At 34.5% G+C, this 22,178-nt stretch overlaps 1 protein-coding gene and 1 pseudogene across 3 annotated transcripts in view; one reads left to right on the top strand and one right to left on the bottom strand.

The window, feature by feature from the left end:
- Positions 1-22,178, bottom strand: part of LOC111507417 (serine/threonine-protein phosphatase 4 regulatory subunit 1) — a 369,931-nt gene that overhangs the window by 217,912 nt on the left and 129,841 nt on the right. Inside the window, exon 1 of one of the 3 annotated variants that reach the window (XM_074169895.1) lies at positions 7,842-7,999. The exons of the other annotated variants lie outside the window; for them this stretch is intronic. Coding sequence (XP_074025996.1) covers positions 7,842-7,897 — 56 coding nt within the window. The 5' untranslated portion in view covers positions 7,898-7,999. Of the gene's footprint in view, positions 1-7,841; positions 8,000-22,178 lie in introns of those variants that run through there. 3 annotated transcript variants of the gene reach the window in all.
- LOC141487523 (uncharacterized) lies at positions 10,123-11,862 on the top strand (annotated as a pseudogene).

The raw sequence follows: 22,178 nt of genomic DNA, 5'->3' as shown, positions 1-22,178 counted from the left end.
ATGCAGAGACTTGGACTGTTGAAAGACAATGTGTGTCGCCTCTGTCTGGAAAATGATGAAACTGCAGAGCATATACTTTGTGCCTGCCCCGCTGGGGACCGAATCAGGTTCTTTGAGTTCGGCAGATCCGTACTCTCACCATATAACCTGAAAGACCACTCACCATACAAACTAATCGGCTTCGTTAAGAAGCTGTGTTTATTTGGCCGAGTGTGAATATGTGTGAGCCACAATAAACCCTTATGGGTTGCGGTGGAGGGTCGAATAGACAGAAAATCGCTAAAAACCTTCAAATTTCAACACAACAAACCCGTTCCATACAAAATTGCAGTAGATTTGATTTCATTAAGCGCGTCCTGTGTTTAAATTTAAATAAAACAAAGTGTGCATGAGATATCAAACTTTTTTTTTTCGTTTGAAAGACCTACTGATGCCATTAAGTGTGGAATAAAACATCGTTTAAATGTACGCTACTGCTACTATGGGCGGAGCGCATCTGAAACGTCGAATTTTTCATGACTGCAGCGTATAAATCAGGCTGAATATGACCGATGGCATGGGTTATGTTGGCTTTGAGGACCGCTGGGGTTTTTGGCTTATTGGCATACACATGTGACATAAGAAAACCCCACTAAAAAAGTCTAACGGGGTCAAATCGCACGATCTCGGTGGCCAGTTCACATCACCTCCACGTGAGATGACCATGCCCTCCAATAGCTCGTGTAGAATATCCAATGTGGCATGAGCTGTGTGAGACGTAGCGCCATCCTGTTGAAACCACACGCCATTGGTGTCCAGATCATCCAATTCAGGCTGAAAGAAGTCGATAATCATCGACTTACCTATAGTGCTCGCCGTTGGCAGTAATGGCCTGGCCAACGTCGGTCGTCCTCGAAGAAATATGGACCGATGACGTCGCCAGCCCAAAATCCACACCAAACAGTGAAATTTTCGGGATGCATTGGACGCTCTTGGATCTCATGTGGATTGGTATCGTCCCAAATTCGACAATTTTATTTGTTCACGTACCCATTCATCCAGAAATGGGCCTCATCGCTAAAGATGATTTTTCGCTGAAAATTAGGGTCAGTTGCCACCTGCTCCAGAACCCATTTAGCGAACGCACGTCGTTGTCTATGGTCGTTTACATTCAGTTCCTAAGTCAGTTGAATTTTATATGACGCAAAATTCGCCAAGTTGTGGTCTGCGAAACACCGAATTCTTGTGAGTGACGCGAAATCGACTGCCTCGGATTCTCCTGCACACTCTCACAGACAGCGGCGATGTTTTCGGCAGATCTTGCGTTTCATCGACGCCGACGTACGGATGTTTCTCGATCGTTTACCAAACTATTGGACTCAAATTTATCCACCAAATTGCGAATAATTCTCTCGGTAGGACGATTATGGCGACCGTAAAATGGACGAAGCACCCGTTACGTTGCCCGAACAGAACACCCATTTTGATAAAAACAATGTTATTATTTGTACACGTTATTGAATGCTATATCCGTTCATGGTGATTTGGCAAAACAGACTGAATAAATGAACAAAATTTCTACAACTTTTGTTTTAAACTTTTCTCAATAAGTACTACAATTATATAATGAAGGAAATATTTGAAGTGAAAATTTCCTGCCTTTCGAGTATTAGACCTGACTTGTTAATAATTTCAATTTTCACTGAATAATCCAGGTTTACATGGTCCCTGGGTGCCATGGTACGAACTTATCACAAAATCAAGCGACAACAATACTCCTTACAATTACATATTCCAATTACAGAAAAGCACACTATGCCCTAACAAGTATATTTTAATGAATGAAGCGCTACGTAATCATGTTTCGTACTGTGGCTTGGGTGAATGTAACTCTTAATTCCAAGAGATTATGACATGTGAAAACATAGGGGAAGTTCTGATAACTCGAAATTGTAGATGAGCTACTTATTTCTATCCAATATAAAAAGCAATTTACCAACTTAAAATACAGTATCAACCGAAAGCAGTTTGGAATGAACTCTTTTTCTGTATACACAACTTTCTTGTTTGTGGATGAAAAAATAAAGCTAAAAATCTGTTTTTTAATGAGAAAACACATATCAGAAGTTTTACTTTTAACTGATATCATTTTTTTTTCTTGTTGCTTGGGTACTAGACTAGATGCTGGAGCGGTAGAAATCTTCGAATTATCGTATTTAAATTTTTTGGTAATGTATTATGCAATTTGATAGGTTGGTTCCAAACTATCTATATTCAAGCGTAAACCTTGTGCTCGAAAAGTTACGGCCGAGAAACGCGATTTTCATCATAATAGGTTTGAAACGAATAGTTTTATTGAAAAATGTTAAACATTAAAAATTAAAGCGCGTCGTTTGAGAAGAATTCATAATAATTTTGTTTCTTCTTGATTTTCATCAAAGAATATTCTGATACCAAAAACATATTTTATGTATGATATACTTATATTTTTTTTACTTAACCTCATTGTTCAGGTTGAAAACGGGCTTTTTCTGAAATCATTGAAATGACAATTGTGTCATAACGTCTTTTCATCATTTTCGACTTTGAGATAAGATTGCCAAATGAAAACAAATTCAATATGATGCTTTAAGGACGCAGAATATATATTACTACCTCACTTCTCGCGAAAAATCATTACGGAATTGTATTTTTTTTTGACTGAAAATTGCTGTAAAGAACATAGTAATTCACTCTAATCTGCAACTTCCTGAACATCGATAAATTTGTATGAATCTGGTTCAACTTTGGGTTCTCATCGAAGCAAAAAAGATTTTCTTGCACCCACAACGCGTTTTAATTTTCTCCACAACGTTTCCATTCAACATTTTTTGATACAACCAATTGTGTCGGAGATATTTTGAAAAAAAAAGCAAAAACAGCCATTTTTGCTTTTATTATATAGTTACTTTTATTATAGAACAAAGTATTGAAAAAAAATAAAATAAAATAATTTGTTTGTAACAATTTTTTTTAAATAAACAATAAAAAAAAGAATGAAAAAAAAATGTTTTTTCAAAACCTTAGAAAACAATAGAAGTTATAAAAAAAAGGGTTTCTTGATTTTATTATTTAGTTGCAAAAAACAATTGTTAATTAACAAACGCATTTTTTAGCGACAAAGAAATTTTTTTAAGACACCATTTTTTATACTTTTCGCAATATATATCGATGCAGTCTAGGAATCGCACGTTAAAAAGTGAAACCTGGTTAATCCGTTAGCCTGCCCTAGTTTCGATTTCTGAGAGTTGTCGTTCGTAGGGGGGCAACAGCTGGTTAACAGAAAAACAGAGTTTTTAACAAATCTCATGATGAAGTTTCCTTGTGTATTGAGCAATGTTACATTTGCAATGTATAGCAACCTCTAATCAAGCAGTAAAACGGGCTACTGTGCAAATAATCGGAAAATCGAAAGAAGAGAGGGAAAAGATCGCTGTAGCTTTGAAAAGTATCAGCAGTATTCACAACCAGACGGTTGTGAATACTAACAATCAGAACGTCCTTATTTTTTCCCTACTCTTTTTTCATTTCAGCATCATTTCCTTTTGTTTTTATTATTTGTATATTACTGGCATTTTACTTATTAATTCATTTCAATTTTATGTCACATTAATTTGAATGTTTGTGTGAAATTATTTTTACCACAATTCAGGGGTTCTCAAACTTTCAGGCACTACAACCCCCTATTGAGGCTGAATATTTTGGCGACCCCCAAGATTTAACTCTGAAACAATAATTAAGAAACTACACTAATGGCTAAGTTTTATCCCTTAAAAACACTAGTAACCAGTAAAATAAAGAATAATTTTAGTCACTTGGATTATATAACAAGAGATAGAAGTGGACTTCACTGATTTTATACACTTGCTGTAATTTTATGACAGTTGTTAACTTTCTTCAACCTCAAGCTCTAACTTAACGAAGAAAACATAAAAATGTTGGGGAAAAACAATATCCTTGCAGCTCTATATACTTTTCCCAGCGACGTTCAATAAGTTAGATAGATAAGAAGAACTGTCTTGCTCCTCAATAGCCAATTGCCGACATCATCGTTGGAAAATATTTGACTACTGAACAATTTTTTCAAATTTAGGAAAAGAAAATAATCTGAGGGGGCTAAATCTGGCGAATAAGGTGCATGAGGTAGCAATTCAAACTTTAATTCGTTAATTTTGGTTATTGCGATAATGGATTTGTGAGCTGGTGTATTGTTTTGATGGAACATCACTTTTTTTTAGCCAAATGCAGCCATTTTTGCTCGATTTCTTTACTCAAATGTTGCAATAAGCTCGAATAATTGTCGCCATTGATAGATTTACCTATTTTAAGATAGTCAAAAACCGATGCCACTGAAAGTTGATAACAAATTTCTCGCACCGCAATGCCTAACAAAAAGAAATCGTCTTATCAAGAGGCGTACCGCAGTTGAAGCAAAAAGTCACAATGTGGGAAAATGTAGTCGAAACAATTGAATTGCTTATCTCAACGTACTTTACATCAAGTTTCAGTCGAGCAGTTCAAGTCAGTCAGTCAAGCTGTGTTGTGATGAAAAACCATTTAAATAATAAAGGTGAGTTTTCATTAACATTATTCGAGTCAGGTTAGGTCCAAAGTGAGTAGGTCTATTCGACTCTCCACCACAACCCGCAAGGGTTTATTGTGGTTCACACCTATTCACACTCGACCAAATTAACCCAGCTTTTTAACGAAGCCGATTAGTTTGTATGGTGGGTGGTCTTTCAGGTCAGATAGTAAGAGTACGGCTCCGCCGAACGCTTAAAACCTGATTCGGTCCCCAGCGGGGCAGGCACAAAGTATGTGCTCTGCTGTTTCATCATTTTCCAAACAGAGGCGACACACACTGTCTTCCGACAGTCCGAGTCTTTGCATATGACGATTCAAATGACAGTGACCTGTAAGAAGGCCTGTTAGACATCGTAGTTCATCCCTACTGTAGTCCAACAACTGTTTGGTATCAAGCTTCGAAGGGTGAATAAACGCCTTGGAGTGAGCTAACTTTGGAATATTCTGCCAGAAGTCCATAAATCTTCTTGCCATTCAGGATTTCAATCTTTGTTTGACAAAGCCTAAAGCGATGCCAATGACAGCTTCTGGTCCGATGAAGATGCTTGCAGCATCCTCCTTTGCAAGGGAGTCAGCATGCCTTCCAGGCCAGTCGTTTTTGGAAATTTGCTACCAATTTAGATGTTGCTCGGTAGAAGCCAAAAGCTATTGACTATTGTGTATAATGTTGGATTCTTCCAATCTCTCCGCATACAATTCAATAGCGTAAATTTCCGCTTGAAATACAGTCGCATAGGTTCCTAGGCAGGTTAGTTAATATCTCTGTCCTGGGTCTGCGACTGAAAACACCTGCACCAGAACCGGAAGGTGTTTTTGATCCATCCGTGAACCAACAACTATGTGCTTTTAATATTTCCTTCTCCCGGGGGATTCAGTCCTGTCTACTCGAGAACAGTACTTTATAAGGCAGTTGGTAGTTGATAGCTGAAGGCATAAAGTCAGAGGTCATTTCCAGAATGCTGTGCTGTCTGTTGTACAATTAATTCCTAAATTATAACACTTGAGTGCTAAATTGTAGCACTTGAGTGCTACAATTCAGGAATTAATTATTGTCGAGAAATAATATTGTTCTGTAGCTTCAATTAATTTTATTGAAATTGAAGAATATACCTGTGGGAGAACCGAAGAAAATATTGTCGGCAAGAGAGGTCACAAGAAAGTTTGGTCGAACAATTTTATTGGAGCTGGAGGAGAACGTCACTTTTTACTGCGACGTGTCACCGAAGAATACAGGCCATTTTTGATTCAATTCACTGGAAGACAATATTCGCCTCAGCCTCAGCCTGCCGATTCATTCAGAATAGTGGAGAATTGGAGTTTTTTTCCAAGAAATAAAAGAGAGTAAGATATATATATATATATATATATATATATATATATATATATATATATATATTGAAAGCCATGTTTTTTTGTACATACAAAAATGTCTAAAATTGTCAAGCAGACGATTTGTTACATATTAAGAGTTCGTAATTCAATTTTCGATGAATATATAAACAGAGGTATACAAATTTGGACAAAACGTATGAATATTCAAATTGGAAAACGTAATAAAATTATCAAAGCGGAAGCGCCTTAATAAAAAAATTACAAACTAATGTGGGGCATTTTAAATATTTCCGAAATATAATTTCAAATTTCAAAAAACATTTTGGGTAAGGATTTAATTCACCAAGTAGAGTCAAATGGGAAAATATAACGTCAGTTTCAATAGCCGGATTAGAACAGGCATAATAATTAATATTCAGGACAATTTATAGATGATGCTCTTAAAGCTTTTGAACGAAAAATTAAAAATATTTTTAAAATTTTTACATTCATTTATGATTTCAAATATTTCAATACTAAAAATGCTATTATAAATTTATCGACTGATTTATGAAAATATCAAAGATGAGATTTTCACGAGAATATCTGAGTTTGCCGATTTCATTATTGATTGTTTACTCTAATACAGTGATACTTTTCAAACAACTACCGTCATCTCTAGGTCAGGTCGGGTACTTCTGAGATCACCCTCGTATAACACAGAACTGCCCACAACAGCATTGAAAACTGCGAACAAGGATTTTCTATAATGGTGCATTTAAAAACGAAATCAAGAAAACGCTTGACACTGGAAAATTATATTGTTTTGTGTGTGACAACCCATTTCAGACATTAAAAAATTGGTTACTTCCAAACAGCTTCATGTTTCTACTGATAGTATACAAAAAAATTGTATGTGCATTGAAAGCTTGTATGTGCATTCTTTTTTCGATACAGAAAAAAACTACAGCAATAACTGTTTTTTTACTTTTCCACCATATCTCGCGAATCCTCTGGACACTTTCCGCGACCCGCCTAAGGGTCGCCACCCAATCAAATTATTCGACGAAGAGGTATGTTTAATGTGAATTGTTAATTGTATGTTTGATTTATGCAGTTGATCGTGTGAACGTACAACATGCTCATAAATCTTTGAAATAATTAACATCCCAGTAAATAATATAAATTACCAGCACATATCAGTATTATGGAAAAAGAAACAATTTTCGATCTGTGAGAAACTGTTTGTGAAGCAGAATAATTAATAAATCATTATCTTTGATGATATAAATTTGAAAAAGAAACTGTTTTATCCAAAAAGTTAAATGTATTCAAAACACACTTTCACAATTTCTAACAAAAAAATCGAATTCATCCTGGGCACGATTTTCATAACAGAAAACACTTTGTATATAAAAACAGGCAGTTGATACTGCCGACTGAGGATTTCTCAATAATGTGTGTCCCAACATGGGAAAATCTGAAACTGTAAAAGATACAAAGTTCGTTATATTAGGAAAAAGTTGCTTATTTAAATGATATTTTGAAATTCAGAAAATTTAGATTAGTTCAGAATAAATCAGAGAAGTTGTCGCCAAAAGGCTAAGCTATATTAATTTTCCCGTTCATATAAACATTGAAATTTTGTACAGCTAGAAAAGTGGCAGTGAAAACGTGTATTTGAATTTTGTATTATCTTCTTGAATAACGCCAGAAAACAAATTAACCGGAATTTCAAAAAGGGATTTGAATAAGCTCTGAAATGGCAATTTTTTCTCATTCAACAGACTTCGTATCCTTCTTATCTTGGACAAAGTGTATGATTCACCTGTATTAGATTTTGTAATGGACCTTTTTGTTTTGAACGAATACTCAAAATCTTTCATGAATATTTAAAAGGCAACAGTACAGTACATTGGGTAAGTTACCTTAATTCTTCTTTGTCCATAACATTTCTTTTCCAATTTAAACACCTTGCAATCATATTTTTAATAAAAACACGTTTATAACAGACTAATCAACATCACTCACAAAACACAATTTGGCTACTGACTAAAATAAACCTCTAGACAGTGAAAAGGAATACAGAACGAGTTTTTTGTACAAAAAAAGGAGGCTTACAAAAAGTTACTAATTTCGATGGCAATCTGAGCTTATCTTTTTTCAGAATTAATAATATCATATCAAGTCAAAAAACATAAACCATCTCACTTAAGTCACTTTGATCACATGTGTCTTCATAAAAATTTTTACCAAAAATATTTGAAAACTATAAATATGAAAACTATGACAAATTTAAAAAAAGGAGATATGGCTTATACCAATACACTCACAATTGAAATACGTAAAAATATTTTTCAATTTCGAATATTTACCCCCTCTTGCGTATTCTTTAGCTACTACGATAATAATACATACGAGTAGGTATTTAGTTTGTCTGCTGGAGTTCTTCCATGAAAAATACTGATTTAGCCGTTTAAGTATCTCTGTACTATATATCTGAAGGTGGATTTGTGTATTTAAAATGCTTCCCAACTGTGTCGTCCATAGTGAGAAAATGCGTAAATTTAAAATCATAAAATGACATATTCAATAACACCTACAATGCGCTTCGTTAAGTATGCATTTATTTATGCATTACATGACTGAAATCGGACTGTAGCCGGTCGGTTCGACGTGGGTGCTTTGTTCACTCTCTCAAATCGACCGCCGTGTTGTTCGGTGGTTCAAGCCGCAGGCTGAACGATCGATTTTCACTTGCTATCGTCCAACCCGTGTTAGAAATCACACGTTAAAAGGTAATATCTCGTTAGTCCTTAGCTCGCATAAGTTTCGACTTGACTGTTGTCGTTCATAGTGGTGCGACAGCTGGTTAACGGAAAAACATATTTTAAAATCACCAGAAGTTCGCACTGTAAAAACCATATTATATTCATTTGACATTACTTTAAGCTGACAGGGTAGTTCAAAAATCGGAAAAAACAAAAAATAAATCATGCCAATTGTGATGATGAGGCACGATTCAAAACCCAAACAGTAAAAGGGAATTCATTCAATAGGTTGATGAAAAAATTAGTTCCACTCGAGTGCTGGTAAAATAGCATAAAAAACTACCTGTTGTTCAAGAAAAAGAGATCAATTCACTGCACTCTAAGTCATGTGTCATAATGTCAACAAATTAGGATTTCTATACAATGAAAAGTTCAATGCAATCGGACTTCTACGTTGAAAGTTATGAAGTTTAAAAACTTTCAACATTTTGCTTTCGCCAGTTATTTCACTCTCGAGGCCAGTACTTTGTGCCTCAGTTAAAATCCAGATCAGACAAAAGTCCGTATGTTGTGACATTTATTATTAATCGCTGGTAACACATAACCGCAAACTCTTGCAGGTTATATTTTGGTATTGACTAAGAAATGACAGATTTTATAGAAATGCAAGAACTCATTAAGCCCGAATCTTCTACAGAAAGGAGAGTCGTTTTACTCTCAATTTCAATTGGTAAGATAGTTGCTCCGGCCAAAACCTGTACTTGATATTGTTTGAGAACAATTATTCAATTTTTCAATTCATTTTGTTTTTATACTTAATTTTCACTGTAAGAATCTGCATGTATCAGACATTCTATGTGTATTTTCTATGTCCGTTACGTTTATTTAGGCTGCAATTATCCATTATTATATTCTCAGTTACTCAAAATCTGTCAATAATGCCCTTGTGGAAAATTTTTAGTTTTTCATATTCTAGTAATATGAAATTGAAGTGTCAAACTATCACAGATTAGGTGAGTCAAATTAAACACAGAAAAATTTGTTGTAATCAGACAACCCAGCATTAAATATATATGCTTGACAATCTGTTATGGCGCTAATTTTTGATCAAGCATTATTATTGATTAGAAAATAATCAAAGATTCACGACTCTATAAAATAATTTTCGCTCTTTGTCCTAAAGTTTATTTTATGATTTTCTGCTGAATTATGAACAAAGACGAAAAGAAAATACCTTTTTTTGGTATAAAGTTTGCTTTTGTAATAGTTGTAGTAATAATACTCATGTTTGAATTTTTTATAAATATTAATCATTTTTAATACATTTAAAAATACCACGCGATCAGAGTGGGGTTTCAACATTCACACAGTGCTGATAGATGGCACTAGAGTGATACACAACGATCAGGTGTTTTGTACAAATCTAGAATAACTTAAAATGTCATCGAGAAAGTGTAAATATGATGCTGATGCATTTTCTTATATATGTGGGCAATTTATTAAAGTTCGAGATGTAAAATATGAATTAAATACATCTTACGTTCTCTGTGAAGCCTATACGAAGCATATTTTGACTGTCCGGTACGGAACCTAGACAAGACATGGGATCCACATGTTGCTTGTAGTTATTGTAAAAGTTGTTTGAGAATTTTAATTAAATGGTGAATTAAATATAATAGACATATTCATTTCTATTTCCATATTTTAGGTTGGTATCGAGGTGAGAAAGGTCTATGAAATTTACAATACCAAGAATCTGGCGAGAACCAAAAGACCACGTTAACGACTGCTACTTTTGCATTGTGAATCCGAGCAAAAGACGTAGAGGTAAAAATGCAAAATTTATCGAATATCCAGATCTTGAATCTTCTTCTGCGCCAGTCGCACACGATCTGACACGATCAGTACCTGAGCCACCGACAAAATTATCATAGAAAAGTAGCTCATCTCTTAGTTCTCATAAAATTAATTCCGATAAGGAGTTTTTACCGACACCAGAACAACCAAAACATCATTCATCACTACAGAAGATTTTAATGATATGATTAGAGATTTAAATTTGCCAAAAAGTAAAGCAGAGCTTTTAGGCTCTCGCTTAAAACAGTGGAATTTGCTCGATGATGTTCAGCGGATCAGCGGACAAGGCATGGAAACATTCTTAACATTTTTCACAAAAGATGATGGACTTTGTTTTTGCAATGACATAAAAGGTATGTTTAAAGAAATTGACATAACTTGTGTTCGTAGCGAATGGCGTTTATTCATTGACACTCCACAAAAACCTTAAAAGCTGTTTTATTACACAACGGAAATGAATTCCCATCTCTTCCAATCGCTCACTTAGTACATCTGTACCTCATGAGGAAGTGTTAAAATTTTGCTTGAATCTCTAAAGTATCGCGAGTATAATTGACAGCTGATTGGAGATTTTAAAATGGTGGGATTTTTGATGGGACTTCAAAGCTGATATACAAAGTGTCCGTGTTATTTATGCTTATGGGATAGCAGAGCGGTTGTTGAGCATTAAACTTAACGGTCATGGCCTGTAAGAACAGAACTTTGTATCGGGAAAGAAAACGTAAAATTTAAGCCAATTGTTGGAGTGGAAAAAGTGTAAATGCTACCTCTGCACATTAAGTTAGGGTTGATGAAACAAATTGTTAAAAAACTGGATCAAACCTCAGAAGCTTTTGAATACTTGAGAAAATGTTTTCCGAAGTTATCAGAAGCAATGGTTAATGCTGGGGTTTTTGTTGGTCCGCAAATCAGACAGATATTCGTCGATGAAAAGTTTCCAAAGTTGCTGAATCGTACTCAAAAAGCGAGCTGGATTTTTAAAAAATTACAAAGTCGTAAACTACAAAAAGCTAGTTGAAAATATGCTAAAAAAATTTGAGGCCATGCAAGCTCATTTAGATAAATTCCAAAACAATATGGGAGCGTATTCAGAAGAGTAAGGAAAACGTTTTCACCAGGACATTATGAGCTTCGAACAACGTCATCAAGCCCAATACAATGAAACCATGATGGGAGACTAAATTTGGGGTTTATTGAGAGATAGTACCTATGGACATAAAAGAAAAAAAAGTGTGCAATTCTAAATTATTTTCTACTTTCTTGTGAGTTATTTTGATAGTAGAACTCAAAAAAAATGATAAAAATATTTATTTACACGGTTTTATTTTCAATTAAAACCACATATTTTGAGAAATATCGTTCAAACAGTTTCCTAAATAAAAAAGCAAACTTTTTCATGCAGTATTTTTTTTTTCGTCTAATTACGACCCAAAGAATTGAAATTTATAAATAAAGTTGAAGTCAAATTTTGTGTTGATCCGTGATTCCGAGTGCATCAAGTTCAATCGTTTGAAATGTGTGCAAATCCATAGTTTTCGAAATTTTGCTAAGCAAATGCCTTGAGTGTACAACAATTCAATGATTGTATATTAAATTAGAATACACGAAAGCATTCGTGTATATCATTTAAACACACATTCCTATGAATGATATCTGATTCAGTTTCATAATGAATGTTTGGAAAACAAACTGAATAAAAAAAATAGATATTTGTATAATTCATATGGTAGTTGTTTCAAGATGACCTTCTCCTTCAGTTTAAATATGAAAGTAACTTCTATGCATAATCAACAAGAGTTTATTTTGAAATGACTGCTTCCTTCCTTCCTTTGGAAATTTTCCACTTGGAGTAATCGGGTCCCAACGTACCGACCCACAGATTATTCTTCAGTAATGTGTATTTTTAGTTTTATCATCACTGTGTTTAGGTAAAATAATCACTGATCCTGATTTTTTCAGATTATGAGGAATGTTTTACAGGCACAGTTCAAAAATAATTTCAAGTAAATAAGAAGATATTTTTGCGTTCGCTCCGGAATTAACAAACGTCACTCAAAGTCAATTGCCATCACCCCTCTTCCCCACGCCTATAAGCTCGTTATTTTTGAGCAAAACCGGTGAAAGCACATGTCGAAAAGGACACGTCGGAATGCATCTTCCACCCTCGCGATAAATCCCTGCCGATTGCTTTCGCCAACGTGGAGGGATGAAAAGAAGATGGATACAACGTGAGTGCAATATCATCATCGGTGCATTGCCAACCTTGTGGGGAAGGACGCGTGGCAGCGACGAAATATGGGGTGGGCCAGATGCTAGCCAGCTGCCCTGCAAGGGCACGAGCCACCAGCTGTTTTCGTCGACGATCATAATCATGATGGCGATGATGATGACGTCGCTTTCGAAAACCCTTCCCTGTTCGTTGGATGGTTTAATTCTACCTTCGGAAATCTGGAAGATCAAAGGTGGAACGTGAATTCACCGAGAAGGGTGCTATATCCGAAAATAGCTCCGATTAAGAGATTACTTTCAAGAAATGAGTTGATCGAAAGTAACTCAGTTATAAAAACGTAATCTTAGTTTATTTTTCAGGCCGCAACTGACTAGGTTCACAGTATTCTGAGAACTCATCATTAACGACTGCTTAAGACAGAAAGAACACAGAAACAACGGCTTTTGATAATAATAATAACATTAGGTCTTATCAACAAAGCCTAAAGAACATGTATGTATGTATGTCCCCAGGAAGGGGAGTATGTTGCAACAAGTGAGAAATAAGCCTATTTAGCAGCAGACAAACCAAGATTCTTATAAGTTATTCTCACTGCAAAACACCTTGAAGCCTAGCTTTTTATTGAGGGTTACAATGTGGTAGGCGAATTTGAGTTTATTGTCAAATATTACCTGTTTTCAATTATTCTGTCCGCGTCCGGTGTTGGTAAAGGAATGCTGTCAATAAAACAGCGGAATGATATTAAATTTGTGTTGGAAACATTGAAATTCAGCAGATTAGAGTCGCACCACTTTTTTATTTTTTTTATATCTGCACTTATAATCTCGTGGAAAATACGTATAGTTTTATCACGCCATAATATTGTGGTGTCATCGGCAAATAGGGTGAATTTTCCTTCTATATCGATATATGCTAAATCGTTTATGTTTAGCAGGAAACCTATCGGTCCCAGTATTGAACCTTGTGGAACGCCTTCTTTATTTCACCTTCTGATAAGGATAATGAGGTTTTCACACTCTGACTTCTTCCTGTGAGATAATTCTCGAACCACTTATGAGTCATTCCACGGATGCCATAGTGATATAGTTTTTTTAGCAGTATTACATGATCCACACAGTCAAAGGCTTTAGCAAAGTCACAGAACACTGCTGCTGATGACTCTTTTTTATTAATGAGTACATACACGTCATATAACAAAGAAAAGATAGCATCTTGGGTGTTCCTTTTTTATTGAAAGCCGAACTGGTTATTGCTTTGCAACTGAAGTTTTCAATGTCACTATTTTCCGGGTTTGAAGGCCGTGGATTTTTGGAATTTCTTCCTGACGTTTCGCTGGCGCGAGTGGCTAGCTTCCTCAGAGGTTTATACATCCTTAGTAAATATCTCCGATAACATCGGAGATGTTAACTCAAGATGTATATCTCCGATGTCACTCAGGATGTATAAATCTTTGAGGAAGCTAGCCACTCCTGCTAGCGAAACATCAGAAAGAAACTCCATAAGTCCACGGCCTTCAAACTTGGAAAATAGTGACATTGGAAACAACACTGTTATAATTTGATATCAAGAATCGATTCACTAATTATTTTCAGGAGTCTGATAAATATTTTGACAGATGAGCAACTTTTCAGATTATACTTTACTGATTGCTGAATAAAACAATTAGTGGATCAAGGTGTTGAGTCACTTTCTCACAATATCTGAGTTAACGTATTCTTTGAAGGACATTTCTTTGTGGAGGACTCAATACTGTTTTTTGAGTAAATAACCTTCCACAATCTGAAAAATAAACAAAGTTAAATCGATGAAGTTACAGATATAACTTTTAGAACTACCAACACATTGAGATCTCTTTTGACACAAACTAAACCCGAAAATACGGTTGAAAAAACGAAAGACTGTATTTACAATATACCTTGTTCCTGTGGAAAAAGTTATACAGATAAAACCTGAAAGTCTCTAGATGTGAGAAAAAATGAACATCGTGAATATATAAGAAGAAGACAGATGGCAGGATCGGAGATGGCGGAGCATATTCTAAAATCATCTGGTAATCACACTATAGAATAGAGTGAAACAAAAATTGTCACCAAAGAAACTCATTAAAAAATAAGAAAACTCTAAGATACCGCATATATTCTTTCAGCAGGTAACAAGAGTATTTCAGATAGCTCTCTGGAAATGGATCGGACCTGGCTGCCATTGCTAAGGAGAGAAATTAAAAATTTATTCACTGTAGACTATCGCTTATGGGATCTGGACATTTCATTCTTTTGACTTATGTCCAAAGAACTGATGAAGCTATTCACAAGTCACTGAAGAAAGCTAAGTGTAAATATTATTTTTTTTTATAAATTTTTTCAGTTTGTTTCAGAATGTAGAAGGTTATATACCCCAAAAAACCAGTAAGAAGTACTGAGATAACGTGTTTTGAACCTTACTTTTTGAGGTTCCTAGTGAATTTATGAAGGAAAGTCTTTACTAATGTAAATCATGTTCAGCATTTCACTGCAAAACTCAGGTAACATTATATCTTGGGTTATATTACTGAAATTTTCATAGGGATTTCTATTAGCCCTAGTTACTCGCTTCAATTGGAGAGTTTTAAAAATTGGTTAGGTCATTTTTGAGTTTAACCATTATAAATAGTATCATTGATTTTCTCCAAGTATAAGGTCAGTGTATTTGAAATATAAAAATATCAAATCTTTTTGACTTCTACATCATTTTAGGATCAAATATGAAAAACTTCCAAATCTTTGAAACTCTTCAGAAAAATGTTTTCCTTTCAGATACATACATACATACAGAAAAAGTTAAACACTGCTTTGGAGTACACGAACATTGAATTACCCGAAAGTCACTTTTTCTCATTCAATTATCACTGCAAACTTCCGTATTAGAATTGAAACAGATGACGTTTACAGGAAAGCTACACAACGTAATATATGAGAGAATCATTGCAAAAATTTTACTTAAATGGAAAGAATAAAAAAAGCTTTCGGTAAATTTCTGGCAAAGACACGCGTCTCCTCATCAGCATTTGTACAGATATTTGGAATGTTTCAATATCGTGAATCATCATCGATATGGCTTCTGAAAGCAAAGATTAACAACTGACATTCATTGTCACTTGTTAATTAATCATCGGAATATTCTGGGACCATTGTAGTGGTCCCAGAATAGTACCCACTGCAGTATCTACACTCCTTATCAGAACCCTGAATCATTATCACGTCTATCTGTACGCTGATGACAAGCAAATACATATATTACAGCTTTCCACCACAAATATTCGAGGATGCCATGCAATTGATGAACAATAAACTTTCCTCTTTTATTAAATCTGCTACTGACCATTGTCTTCTCATTAACCCAAATAAGTCAAATATTTTAACGTTTGGCCCGCAACAAAATCGAGGAAGTGGTTAGAATAAACATGAGTGAGACAAATTCGGATTTTTCAGATTGAAATTTTTTCAGGGAAAAAGTGTATTTGTAGAAAGAATCTGAAGGAAAGTTGAGCTTGTTTTGTCGCTAGTATGTTTTACCGTAAAAATGGGTTGTTCCATCGCTATTGGCGGGCGGTGTATATCACTTTGGCCAACACCATTCAGGTGGTAGGTGCGTTTTGAACATTTCCATTAGTCCTGAGAGTTTCATCATTCTCCATGAGAAGTGAGATACACTTTCTTGTTGAATAAAAGTTTTTCCTTTTTTATGTATATGAAGACGTTTCGTTATTATATTTGAACTACAATGGAAATTTTTTGTCAGTGGTAGTTTTATAATGAACCTTACGATACGTACCTAGGCTGCATTGTTGAAATAAAATAATTTTTGACATTTTTATTTATACTTTTTGTGGATGTCCTTTGTTTTTTCTGTCATAGTGAAATTTTCTTATGTTGTGATCTTGTTCTTTTGACTTTCATTTCGATTGTTAATGACGGTGACGGTGTTAAGGTGGAGACATGAACCAGTATTTGTATGACTGAGGATGATTCGCAGGGTCTAGTAAAACAACAAAGAAGTCAGATACAGGAAACAAATTCATGACCGTCAATGAAAAAGAAACATTGACAACCCGCGCCTTCGCCAAAAATAAACCTCTTTAAAATTTGAATAAATTACCTGAGCTTTTACAGTTCTTGATGAATCACAGCTTATGGAAATTTAATTTCTTCAAGCTTCTCAACATCTGTTAAAATATTTTCACTTCGGATTTTCTGAAACTTCAAACTTTTCAAACCAATTAGATATTTTTTCAGGCTTGGAGATGATATTAACAGCATCCTAGCTGTTGAATGATTCTCACTTCTTTGTTGATGGTTTTTTTTCAGTACGACAAAAACAACTAATATTTCAATATTCCACCTCGAATTCTGAGAACTTTCTTTTTTTTGAAAAATATTGCAATCCACAGGTTGAGTATATAAATAAATATTCAGAATAGTAAATTTTTTCGCCAAAGATAATTTAGATTAACCACTTCTGAAATACCAGAGGATAATATATATCTTATTAAATAAGTATTTTTGGATATTTTCCACCTGAAATGTCATTTTTCGCAATACAAATTATTTTATTCATTCGGCCTCATTCGGTATCATGCAGGCCAACCCAACATCAGTTTCTTCGAGTTTACGTAAAATAAGACTTGGTTTTTTTACTTCATCTCCTGAATACACCAACTTGGCTGGTAAAACGCGCGTTGGGATAAGTGCTTATTTTGGATTTATCCTACGCCGGAGGTTCCAGTTTTACCTTTCATTGATTTATTCAAATTCGAGTTAGTGAATTGCATAGTGCATTTTCACAAATCTGACTATTAAGTTACTCGCCAGCTCCTTTATTATGATATTATCAAACAGAAATTTCGCTCTACCGACTTACTCTCATACTTACCTGGCTCCGAAACTGTATAATACTATTCCTGGGGAGAATAATAATTCACTTGTTTAAAAAAAAATTAAGACTATTCATTTTTTCTCAACCTAGTTTCCGATTTTGTTGACAGAAAAAAAATACTTGAATTCAATGTGCATGATTAGGTACTATCATTTCAGTCAGGAAACCACACACTAGGTACATCGTTTTATTTATGTTATTAATGTTATTGTGTTCCAATTATTGTGCCATTTTCTTTTACTAGTATATAGGTACGTATTATTCTTTCCATTATTTAAAAGTTTTACTTTTATTTACATTGTATTTTACGTTGTGTAACTGAAATTGCCACTAACGATAGTTATATCTTGAACTCCAAATGTGACAGTTATTTAAATGTGCTTGCTAAAAATCACACATTACAAGGTAAGCCCCATTAATCCTCAGCTCACACAAGTTTCGACTTTAAAGGGCAGTCGTTCTTTGGAGGGGGGGGAGGAGCTGGTCAACGGAAAAACTGATTTTACCAGATTCATACCTGCTTGCACATCATCAATCTGCACAACTTTGGTTCTGTCGGACAGATAATTTTCGATTGAATGAATTATTACAGCCATTTTTCCTAATTTCAAACTCAATAAATGAAATGAACAATAATGAAACTAAAACAACACATGTCAAATATAATAAACATACTGTTATTGTTTGCTACAATAAGAGGTTTACTAACCGAGTCAATAAACACGCAATGTAATTTACCCAGGAAAATTAAAAGTGAAAATTCAACCGTACGCGTGAAATGTGATTCCGGATGCAAGTTCATGCACACGCCAGCCATGTTATTCCCAAAATAATTCCAAGATGGATTTATTCGCTCTCGTTTATTCGCAATTTGTTTTGCGAATCGCAACATCAATCAGCATCGGAGCTGTTTGTTTTTCCTTTTCGCTCTAGCAAATAACACGAATTGCGTTTCATGATTTTCCAACGTGATTTTTCGCAAATTGATATGGGAACATCAAAAAGAGGGTGGACGAGAAATTCCCGATACCTGGATGAAAACACAATTTCAATAACAATGTGTTGACACAAAAAATGAATTCGTTTCATGCGAGGGTCAAAAATAAGGGGCGCCAATATGTGCAAAAATGGAAAAGACAAATACAATAACTCGTTTGTCATAGTTTATTTCAGGTAATGTGAAAAAAAGTTCGTAACATTAGTTAACATGAATGAGACAGTCATTCGGTAATTCAAAAATACTAAACGTAATTCATTTGGACAATCCTGGCTCAATTTTGAATATCTATTTTTATTCCGCGATATTCATCCTAGATGAAGAACCCATTTTATAATCTACTATAAGCAGAATGAAGCGAAATACAAAGAATGAGGAAATGTTAGGAATATTCCAATTCACCTAAATAGCCCACCATAAGAGGCAAGGTTACAATGATTCATTCACATGGAGCCGAAATTGGGTACGAATGTTTGGAACATCGATTCTACATCTGCCAAAAAATTATTCGAGGTCAAAGTAAGCAAATATCAATTTTTTATGTTTTTTTAGCCAAACGTTAAGTTTTATCATAAAAATAGGTCAAACAAGGATTATAATATCATGCAACTATCTGAAACAATTATTTCAACGCTTTTTTTCCTATTACTCACAGTTTCTAAGATACAACAATTAAAAAAAAAAGATTGTCTTCGTCATAATATTAAGTACGCCGCGTACATATGGTGTATTTTCCAAAAATAAAGTAAATTTAAATTTTTCTCAAAAAATATTAATTTATCAAAAAAAAATCAAACAATTTCTATATTATTTCCTTGAAAGTAGTCCCCCTCAGATATAATACACTTGTGCCCGCGTTTTATCTCCTCAATCGTCGCAATAGGAAGTCCTTTCATAGGTCTCTTCAATCTCGTGAACTGGAAAAAGTCGAAGGGAGGCAAATCTGGTACATACCGTGGCAGAGGCATGATTACGGTGTTGTTTTTGGCCAAAAAATTATGAACAAGCAATACCGAGTACATTATCGTGATGCGAAAGCCATGACTTGTTTTTCCACAATACCGGAGGTTTTCTTCGTATTACTTCTCGCAAGCGGTGCATAATTTCAAGATAATACTCCCTTTTGAACGTTCGACCATGTGGAAAAAACTCCTGATGCACTACATCACGGTAATCGAAGAAAACAGTAAGCAACACCTTGACATTTGATCGAACTTGCCGTACTATTTTTGGTCTTGGCTCTCTTGGGCTCTTCCATTGGGAAGATTGGATGTCATAACATGTCATAACCACATACACATGATTCGTCACCAGTTATGATTCTTTAGAGCAAATCTGTTTCGCCGTTGACGTCATTTAACAATTCCTGAGCCATGCTCATGCGACTTATCTGCCATGCCAAAATTTACAAAAAAATTTCATGACATGAGCCAACTTTTTCAACATTTCGGTTGTTGATATGCAGGGGCGTCCAGGGCAAGTGTAGTCATTCACATATTCTAAACTTTTCGTGAATAGCGTGTACCACTTGTATATGCGACTGTTAACATTTCAAGTGATTATGTTCGAGACGAGTGTACCAACAAAAAAAAAATAAAAAAAAGCTGATCGAATCTACGTAGCCCGCAAATTTTTAACGTTTACCTTATTTTTTGAACAATCCACGAACATCACTGAAACTGTATACAAGTAAAACTATTTTTTAACGGTTTGCATAACTAATACACAAAAAACAATACAATTTCGGGTATGTCATGAAGTTCAAGTAATCAACTAGACCTTAAAGACTGGTGCTGGAAGTTAATCGACAATACACTGAAACAACTCCAGAGTTTACTCCGATTTGCACCGGAAACTCCTAAACACAATTTTTGGCTATTTTGAAAAGATATATAACGATAAATGTTGCTGCAAAAAAAACGATTTTTTTGTACAATAGCATATACCTACCAGTTGTGAAGGCCAGTCGTGCTCCAATGTTAAATTGCTAACAGATAGAGAGTTCGTATGATATCAGCGAGGAGACATAGGATGCATCGTTGTTAGGACAATTTACTTGCACCCAGCAGGAAGAAGAACAGAACTGAGGAGTAAAAAAACGAGAAGAAAATGAAGCAGGATTATTACGAAAAACACAATAATTTTCCCCGGTTCGAAATGAAGAAAAAAAAAATAACTACATTTAAAACTCTTTATGAAAATATGACATGCACATAAATTTTTTTCAGATACAAACTGGAAGAAAAAACCTTTTTGAAACAACTACTTTCATATTATAAACATTGAATTCAAAGACAGAAAACAGTCCTATCGGATCAAATACTTTCGTATGAACATAAATTCACTTTTCTCCATTCAGTTATAGAACTGAAACAAATACATTAGAGGAGCGCTTCACAACGTGACATATGAAAGACTATTGATATAAAAGCCACCTACTTGGCACAACAACATCATCATCATCATCAATGGTGTAGTTCGAAGTGTCGGGACAAGACACTCGTCTTATCTAATCATCAGCACCGTTTTGGGTAACATTACAAGACAAAGCACTCATTTCATTCATTTGAAGAATTTCATATTTTCAGTTTATCGATGAAGGAGTAGAAAGACAAAAATCTTTTAGGTATGTATTCCCACCCTTTTTGATGATAAGTGCACAAAATATTCACAACATATTTCATTCTGATCGAAAATCAAGTCCAAATATTCCATGAATTGTGTTTAGCCATCGCATCGTAGGACTATAGTATCCTTGGCTTGTACAGAGTAGCTTGTGTATTGTGAGGGTTGTTACGTTAGGTTGATCATTAGCTGTAGTGAGGAAATTGTTATTCAAGCATATTTATTTTTGTGAGCCGTTAACAGCTGACTGCAAAAATATATCATCCCAGGTAACGCTTTGAGAAAACATCTGCATTACACATTATTTGTAATCAGAAATTATTATGAGAGATATAATATTGATATGAACAAGAAATAGTACTGGTCCCAGATCGTACCCTGCGGCACTGCGACAGATATAGATGGAGAATTTTCAACATTTCAAACATTGATCTTTTGTGTACAATTTTTTTATAACTACAATGTTATTTCTCTAATGTAATATAGCTATCAAGTTTTCCCAGAAAGGCATAATGTGGCATAATGTTGAATTTAAGACACCACACGACGCCTTTGGAAGAAATTCTTTTTTGGCATTTTTTGAAAATTATTTTTAGGATTGAACAAAATCATAATTAATTCATTTTTGAATGTTATAGGCTCCCGAAAAAGTGATTAAATTTTGTTGTTCAAACAATTTTTGATTAGTTTTTGCAATTGATTTTATTAGTGGTATGTACTCCAATATTGTCAAAAACATTTTGAGAAAGTAATCTTTTCTCCATTTTGTTTATTTTTTCAATTTGAACGGTCTCATCGTTTAGAGATATATTTATAATTTGAAACATGTCGTTAATCTTACAAGTTTCTTATTCCTATATAGTGTTTTACAATA

Source organism: Leptinotarsa decemlineata, unplaced genomic scaffold, assembly GCF_025532065.1.
Source record: "Leptinotarsa decemlineata unplaced genomic scaffold, Ldec_3_MD MMD2_P_RNA_scaffold_11, whole genome shotgun sequence".
Classification (NCBI taxonomy): domain Eukaryota; kingdom Metazoa; phylum Arthropoda; class Insecta; order Coleoptera; family Chrysomelidae; genus Leptinotarsa; species Leptinotarsa decemlineata.
This window is presented reverse-complemented; position numbering and strand designations above follow the sequence as displayed.